Source organism: Fulmarus glacialis, unplaced genomic scaffold (assembly GCF_000690835.1).
Source record: "Fulmarus glacialis isolate BGI_N327 unplaced genomic scaffold, ASM69083v1 scaffold30865, whole genome shotgun sequence".
In the NCBI taxonomy this organism is placed as follows: Eukaryota; Metazoa; Chordata; class Aves; order Procellariiformes; family Procellariidae; genus Fulmarus; species Fulmarus glacialis.
The window spans coordinates 1,525-9,789 of NW_009214155.1; the positions used below are offsets into that span (position 1 = coordinate 1,525).

General features: G+C 53.9%; 1 protein-coding gene across 1 annotated transcript in view; it reads left to right on the forward strand.

Annotated features, from left to right (window-relative positions):
- Positions 1–1,480: 1,480 nt before the first annotated feature.
- Positions 1,481–8,265, forward strand: part of BAP1 (BRCA1 associated protein-1 (ubiquitin carboxy-terminal hydrolase)) — a gene marked incomplete at its 5' end in the record, with an annotated part of 9,384 nt that continues 2,599 nt past the window's right edge. Inside the window, 12 exons of the mRNA XM_009578464.1 lie at positions 1,481–1,510; positions 1,611–1,665; positions 2,354–2,486; positions 2,880–2,999; positions 3,495–3,556; positions 3,640–3,782; positions 4,624–4,702; positions 5,462–5,585; positions 5,903–6,020; positions 6,420–6,607; positions 6,948–7,081; positions 7,983–8,261. Of these exons, the coding sequence (XP_009576759.1) occupies positions 1,481–1,510; positions 1,611–1,665; positions 2,354–2,486; positions 2,880–2,999; positions 3,495–3,556; positions 3,640–3,782; positions 4,624–4,702; positions 5,462–5,585; positions 5,903–6,020; positions 6,420–6,607; positions 6,948–7,081; positions 7,983–8,261 (1,465 nt within the window). The remainder of the gene's footprint in view (positions 1,511–1,610; positions 1,666–2,353; positions 2,487–2,879; positions 3,000–3,494; positions 3,557–3,639; positions 3,783–4,623; positions 4,703–5,461; positions 5,586–5,902; positions 6,021–6,419; positions 6,608–6,947; positions 7,082–7,982; positions 8,262–8,265) is intronic.

The window sequence follows — 8,265 nt, forward strand, 5'->3', positions numbered from 1 at the left end:
GCTGCGAGGCAGAGCTTGTGATACGGTTCACATCTCGCTGTGTTTTGCTGTGATCAGTAGACTGTAACTGTTGAAATTGGAGAGTGAGCGAGGTTTTCGACTTTTGCGGAAGCTTTTACAGTTGAGAGACTCTACCTGTAAGCAGCTGCGACTCCTGCTTCCGTAACGGACGCCATCTAAAGAGGGAACAAGAACTGTGGCTGTAATGAGCATCTGAAGACCCATATGGTCTACGAGGACCGCTTGCCCTAAGGGGGTTGCTGCAAAGAAGGCAGCAAAGCTGCAGCGCTGCCTGAAGTCTCTGTAGACATGGCCCTCCATGGCGTCAAGTATTTTGAGCAAAAACATCTCTGTCAGAAAGGTGCCGGGGTTTGGTGTAATGGCGTTGCACAGGAGGAGGCTGTCACTGGTTCAAAGCATGTTATTTCCATAGCATGTTTCTTCCCACTGACAATTTTGTAAGAAATACGTTTTCTGCTAAATTAATGACGACTTTTTGCTCCCAGAAGTTTCTTCCCTGTTTTAGTCATTTTAACTTTGGTGTGGAAGACTCTTGGGCTCTTCCCTTCTTGATTGAGCCACTTACATCAGGTTCCTTAAATCCTTTGCTTACAGGGATGTTTCTCAGGATTGAATCCTTCTTATTGATATTCCCTGGACTTCCTCCCAGGCTTTCAGCAGCCTTTATACAGGAGCGAAAGAAGCAGATTTATTATTCCAGTCTCGAGCTCGCTAACTCTGCGAGCGGGGGAACCGCCTGGAAGTTGGGCTGACTGCCTTTGCTACAGCATCGTAGTGGAAGCTGCTGCTCAGTCGCTGATGTCTAATAATCCTTCAGTCTCTTTGCCGTTGTCTCGGTATCCCTGGTTATGTCCTCCTGTAGTGGGAATTTTGTCATCACTGGAGACAGGCTCTTGGATTTGGTCCCCCAGGAGAGAGGGAGATGAAGATGAGCCTTTCGGCCCTCGGACTCCCCTGCAGCCTTGTTGCTCTGAGCTGGCTTTCCCTTCACTGGCTGTCTTTTGCTAACAAGAACATAAATAACATTTTTAAAAAATATCCTGTGATCTATTCAGCCACATTTCCCTCCAGTTAGAAGAGTGTGTGTCATTTAGGTGTTCCCTGCTGCCGCTCGTCGTGGGGATTTACTTCTTGGCAGGTCATCTGCAGGGGGTCAGGATGCTGAAGGTGGGTCCAGCTTCATCTGGCTCCAACAGGAGAGGGTTGGTTCAGGTCCTCTCGAGGAAGAGGATGATGAATAGGGATGGAGGGATGAAGGGAGCCAGAGCACCTCTGTAGCGAGCCAGGGCTTAACAGCTCTGCTGCTGGGGAGTCAGTGTGATCCCGGTGCCGCTCTGCTGCGGTTTTTCTGGCTGCGCCTTGGCTTGGGACCACATAGGACCTTCAGGGGCTGGTGGCAGCAGGTTTCCTCTCTGCTCTCTCCAGCCAGAAGTAACCTGTTGGTTTTGTTCCTTTTCAGGTCTCTTCACACTCCTGGTCGAAGATTTTGGTGAGTACAAGAAGCCTTCCTGGGAAGTCCGTTTCGTGCTTGACATTACCCCTAGTCCTTTCTGGTGGGCTTTACACCAGCTTCTGCCCTTTGTTTGCAGGGGTCAAGGGAGTGCAGGTTGAAGAGATTTATGATCTGCAGAGCAAATGCCAAGGGTAAGTCACAGGCGTGAAAGTTTGAGTTTTATTAAGCAGAATGCGTCTGTGGGCCCAGTGGTCAGAAGGGTCTGTGTGAGCTCGTTGGTCAGCATTGTAACCGGTGAACCAGGAGTGCTTCATCAGGTTGGGGGGAGATGGGTGATCTCATGCCTTAAGAAAGACCTCGTGGGACGGGTGGGGGACATACTTCAGGGGATTTATCTCCCTTTCCTCATGGAGAGGTGCAATGCCAAGTGCTTGCAGTGTGGGCTTTCTCCCTGTCTCAGTGCTTTAAAATGGCTTTGAGACTGTTGCTTTCTTAAAAGCCATTGTCTGATCTCCTCTTGAAAATGAAGACAACGTATTTATAAAAGGAGGGGTCGCTTGGTGTTAGGCACTATTCTGCAGGTCAGTCAGTGTCCAGAGGTGGATTTCACCTCCCGTTTCTCTGTCTTGAGCCTCTTAAGACCTGTCAAACGCCAAAGTTTTCAAACTTGGTTGTTATCTGAGCCTGGAGCATCAGCGCAGCAGAGTGTCCTGGGTAACAGGGATGGTCACTTCCAGAAAGATGGGGCTGGTGGTTCTGCTTTCCGTCCCAGTCTTTGCTCTGCCCGTGGTTTGAAACAGAAGGTTTCTGGTGCTGGGCAGAGCAGCCCCACTGGTGTGGTCTGTCCAAAATGATGCAGCTGCTGCCTTCTCTCTGCAGCCCTGTGTATGGGTTCATCTTCCTGTTCAAGTGGATTGAGGAGCGCAGATCACGCCGGAAGGTCTCTACCCTGGTGGATGAGACGTCGGTGATCGATGATGACATCGTTAATAACATGTTCTTTGCTCACCAGGTAGCTTGGAGGCGAGGGTAAAGAGGGGAGGCGGTGTCTCGTGTGACACCTCAGGGAAGCAATGTGGTACTGAGAGGCTGCACTGCTCTTACTGGTCCTGAGGGCAGCTCCTCTTTCCTGGGAGTCTCTGCCCTGAGCTCCAGGTTGGAGGGAATCCAGCAAGGCTGCGAGCCTGTCCATGGCCTGCGCAGTGAGCAGATGCTCATGGGGGCATGGTGTGGCTCGCTAAATGAGACTGACCTCCTCCCTTCCCTTGAGAGCCGAGGTCAAGTCGCTGCTCTTCCAAGTGGTTCTCGCATCAGTACTTTTCAATTGATTATTGTCGACTCTGAGGGGTTGTTGAAGGGTTGCCCTGTTCCTGCTGGTTAAGATGGTCCTTGTGTCACCCTCCAGCTGATCCCCAATTCCTGTGCCACCCATGCCCTGCTGAGCGTCCTCCTGAACTGCAACAATGTTGACCTGGGCCCCACGCTGAGCCGCATGAAGGATTTCACCAAAGGATTCAGCCCTGAGGTAGGGGCGGAGGTGTGCAGGGCTGTGCACGGGTGGCGCATGCGAATCTGGCCCTCGCTCCCCTCTCAGGATGATTCTCTAGCCAGCTGGCTCCTTTCCAGCCCTTCGTGGCAGCACATTACGTCAGCCTTGCCTCTTCTCTCTCGTCTTCCTGCCTTGCCTTGCTCAGAGCCTTGGTCCCCTTACACTGGGCACAGCTCTGAGCCTTCTGTCCTGTTATTCCCTAGCCCAGGTGCATTCTCTAAGTCTGTGATCAAAAGTCCTCTCTCCTACCTTCAGACCTATCTCGAAGTCTGTGTTTCTCTCTAACTGTAACTTCTTTAGCAGAAATTGTGCATTCTTTTCATCTTGAGTTTTACCTGTAACTCAGCAGAGCAGAGGATGTGCTACAAGTTGCTCTCCCAGTCCTGTGTATGGATGGAGGGAGGGAGTAGGGAGCCGGTGTTTGTTTCCTGTCACTTCTCAATTGTTTTCCTCTCTTGCTCTTCGTTGCAGAGTAAAGGCTATGCCATTGGCAATGCCCCAGAGCTGGCCAAGGCCCACAACAGCCATGCCAGGTGAGTGAGGAGGTATCTCGCAGCTTATTTTCGCTGGAGGAGGCAGACTCTCCACTGACCTCTCACATCTCTTGCCCTCGTAGGCCGGAGCCACGGCACTTGCCGGAAAAGCAGAATGGTATCAGCGCTGTGCGAACCATGGAGGCTTTTCATTTTGTCAGTTATGTCCCCATCAAGGGACGGCTGTTTGAGCTGGATGGGCTGAAGGTCTATCCCATTGACCACGGTAAGAGCCTGCCTGTCCCTACTTGTTGACACAGTCGAATAGACACCCTGCTATGCCCAAATGTATGTATTATTTTTCATGGCCACGAAGCGTTAGCTAATGTTTGTGGAGAATCACTCCAGAGGCTCCCAGATTTGTCCTGAGTTTTGATAACTCATTTTGGAGCCTGTGCGCTGGGGACTGTCTAGAAGGCAATTATTTCTAAATGTATTGTATTGCTTTTTCCAGCCTTGCCATTTTCCTCCCCAGTTGCTCAGGGTCACAAGGTCCTTCTGCAGCTCTGAAATAACTCGGTATCGCAAGCAGTATTTGTGTCCTCCTTACCCTCTCCTTGTGCCAAGTAACCGCTGTGTGTTGAGGCACAAGGTCCCAACACAAGGTCGCAGGCTGCTCAGGTTATTCCCTTCTCTTACAACTTGACCACTAGTTCTGTCTTTCAGACGCTTACTTATCCCCGCTAGGACTTTGCTTCTGTCAGGCCCTTTGGTCAGGTACCCACTTCATGCGCTTGGGTTTCTTAAGCGTGGCACCAGATCCAGTGGCAGGTGGATTCCAGAAGGAGCTGGGATTTCCTTGGACTTTGTGAGCCCAGAGCCTGTGAATTGCTTGTGGTCTGTAGGGTTCAAAACTCACCTTTCTGCCCTGCAGATAACTCATGTTTTCTATTCGGAAGGCAGAGGCAGGGGGTTCCACGTATGGGCTGACAGCGTGGTCCTTCTGCCTCCTGGGCCCCTTCTTGACTTGCTCCCTGGTATGTAAGGGAGCCATGAGATTGCTCTGTGAGTCTGAAGCAGGAACCTTGGCCTGCTTTGCTAAGTCCAGCTTTGTCTCCTTATCACAGGGCCATGGGCTGACGACGAGGAATGGACGGACAAAGCCAGGAGAGTAATCATGGAGCGCATCGGCCTGGCCACTGCAGGGTAATGTCCCAGGCCGTGGTGCAGGCACTGAGCCCCTCACCATTTTTCCCTGGATTATTTCTACTGTGGTCTCTGTGCGACAAGTTGTGGAAGTGGGGGTGGAGAATGTTGCTTGGGAAGGGTGCAGGTGCACTGCCTCCTTGTGTTCTCGTGCCTGCAATTTTCCTGCCTTCAGAGCACGCAGAGAAGCTGCACTCTCTGTGCGATGCAGAGTCCCTGCAAATGGCCACGCAGGCAAGAGTGGCCAGATTAGGTCCCTGTTAGCTTGAGTTCATAGGAGAAGGAATGGTGCTTCTGGTCCTGAGCTGGGCCTCTTGGATGCTTGGGCACGAGGGTGATCGAGCACTGGCACAGGTTGCCCAGAGAGGGTGTGGAGTCTCCATCCTTGGAGATACTCAAAAGCCATCTGGATGTGGTCCTGAGCAACAAGCTGTGGGTGACCCTGCTGGAGCAGGGGCTTGGAGCAGATGACCTCCACAGGTCCCTTCCCACCTTAACCAACCTGTGACTCTGTGAAGGGTGTTTTGCATTGTGGCTGAAGTAACTTTGCTCTGCTTCTTCAGCAGTGTGAGGCTGACTTGGTTTTGGGGGAAAAGCCTCCCATGTGTTGGTGTTAAATGCCCGGGCAGGGGAGGTGCAGCCTGGAAGGAGCCCGCAGGAGGTGTGCAGGGTACAGCTGGCAGCCTGCTGACCCCCCTTGCTGGGAGATGGGATTTCCACCGCCAGCTCGCAGCTGACGTCTGCTGTCCCTTCCTGCAGGGAGCCGTACCACGACATCCGCTTCAACCTGATGGCGGTGGTGCCTGATCGGAGGATGAAGTACGAGTCCAAACTGCACATCCTGAAGATGAACCGCCAGACTGTGCTGGAGGCCTTGCAGCAGGTAGGACAGCCCAAGCCCTAAGAGAGTGTGAGCCTGGGGTGGGAATAGGCTCTGCTGTCAGGGCATCACCCTGTGCTGTAGAGGCCCTGGATTTTATGGGGTTTTTTTGGCCTTGGGAAATGTCTTTTGGGAAGAGGAGATAACTAGTGTTGCTGCTTGGCCTTTTGCTGCTCACCTGGGAGGTTATCTGTGGCGTTGTTGGTTGATTGTGTGCATGGATGCTTGGCGGTTCTCCTTATGCAGTGCTTGAACAGGAGGGATATGGTTTGGGTCACCCCGGTCCAGCACTCAGTTTCTATCTGTCATTTGCCTTCAAGCTTATCCGAGTAACTCAGCCTGAGCTGATCCAGACCCAGAAGTCTCAGGATTCTCAGCCTCTGGAAGAGGCAAAGCCAGCCAGCAGCAAGACTGTGACTCCAGAGAGCACCCATCCAGGTAGACCCCCCGTACCAGTGGTGTTGCCAGCCAGCCAGCCTGGCCTGCTGTGGAGCGAGTACAGGATGGTGACGATGGCTGGCTGACCTGGAGCTTGAGGGAGTTTTATGGTCAGCTTCACTTTCTTTTCTCCAAGCCCAGCTCTGTGTGCATTGTGCTGGGGTGTGGTAGATGCCTCTGTGCCTGGGAGAAGCGTTGGAGGGACGTGGAGCTTGAAAATGGGAGGGCTGAAGCTTGGGGACACTTGTGACAGCTGGAGGTGGAATGGGAAGTGGGTGTGATGGTCTGGTGGAGTGTAAGAGCTCTTCTGCTACGTGGGGTGGGCAAGGGGTGGCAGAGGACATTGAGTAAAACGTGATGGTGCTGGTCATAAAAGGCTGTGCTGTGCTTGTATGGCAGATGGCACCGATGAGCCCGCCAGCCAGGGCCACCCCGCGGCCACGCAGAGCCCACCCAACAAATCCAAACCAGTGGCAAAGACGTCAGCGAGCAGTATCAACGGGGCGCCTCCAGCAAACCCCAACCCCATTGTGCAGAGGTTGCCAGCCTTCCTGGATAATCACAACTATGCCAAATCCCCCATGCAGGTAGGCTGGAGCTCCAGGCCAGCAGCACGCCTGACTTGAGCTGAGTTTTTCAATTCCAGTCCCTCACCTCCATGGGACTATGGCTGTCAGCCAGTCTAAGCCCTTCCCCTGCCTTGCAGCCTGCCTACCCTTGCACTAACCCAGGCTGGAAGGTGAGGGTAAAGACTGACCTGGCAAAAGCGGTTAGCGTTAATGTGGGTCAACTGAGCAAGCCTAGGGAAGAGTCCCGTCTCCTCTTGGACGGGGCAAGCCCCGGTGCTCAGCTGGACCGAGGACATGTCCGCTGGGCTCTCCCTCCTTGCCCCGCTGCCGGCAGGCCGTCAGCAACGGTGTTTTGCAGGAGGAGGAAGACCTTGCGGCAGGAGTGGGTCGCAGCCGGGTCCCAGTCCAACAGCACCAGCAGTACTCGGACGATGAGGATGACTATGATGATGATGATGAGGAGGAAGTTCGTAACACCAACTCGGCCATCAGGTGACGGCTTGAGCTGAGGGCGAGGGGCAGGGAGCAGACATTTGCAGAACCACCAGCAGAGACTTCCAGATCTCTTTCCTGAGTGCTGTTAGCTGTGTTAGAGCCTGCACCTGTGTGTGCCATTAGGGCTGTTCTCTTGGGCTGTTATTTTACTCTTTACTCGCTGGATTTTGTGAAGCCCTTCTGTAGCTCTTCACAATCAACCCTGAATTTTGGCTGCCCTGAGTAACTGTGTATCGGCAGCAAACTTTGGGCTTCTCTGCTTTCCCCCTTTTCCAGATGTTCCCGAATAAATGGAATAGCCCAGCTCTGGGGGGCTCCTCCGTAGCTCCCTCCTGCTAGGGCTTTTCTAGTTACACTGGTGGCTGTGTGGGTGGTGCAGCTTGACCTGCAGAAGGTCACCTGGTAGCTGATAAATCGCTGTATTTTGCAGTTGGAGGGCGGAGGCTGGGTGAAGGGTGCCTGGTGATCAAGGAAATGTGGTGTGCCCTGCCTGGGGGGGGCTTCATTTCTCCAAAATGAACCTCAGTTCCCCAGTGCCAATTGCCAAATCAGCTCCTGGTGACAGTGTTGGCGTGCTTAGATTGCTGTGAAGGTCAGGAAGGTGGGGTCACAGCGAGGCTGCTCTTGGGGCTTCTGGAAGAAGAGCAGGGGTACGCAGCACCCTTTGGGAAGTCCCCTGTGCCCCCTGGCTGCGTGGGAGTCCCTGTAGCTGAGTGGTTTGGTGGGGTGGGGTGCTGTCAGAGAAGCTGGTAGCAGTGGGGGCGACCTAGAAGTGTTTCAGGCCTTGCTTCGTCCCAGCAGACAGCCTGGAGTGCTGAGCGCAGAGCTGGCAGTGCCCGTGCTGGGCCTCCACCTCCTTCCACCAGCCACTCACCTTCCCTGCTGTGTTCCTGGGCAGGTACAAAAGGAAAGGGCAGGTAAAGCAAGAGCACGTGACGGGGGCTGCGGATGGCAAGCTCTCCGTCCTCCAGCCCAACACCATCAACGTCCTGGCTGAGAAGCTGAAGGAATCTCAAAAGGATCTTTCCATTCCCCTGTCCATCAAGACGAGCGGCGGGGGTGCCGCCATGGCGGTGGTCACCCACTCCCAGCCCTCTCCCACCCCCAGCAACGAGAGCACGGACACTGCCTCCGAGATCGGCAGCGCCTTCAACTCCCCGCTGCGCTCCCCCACCCGGTCG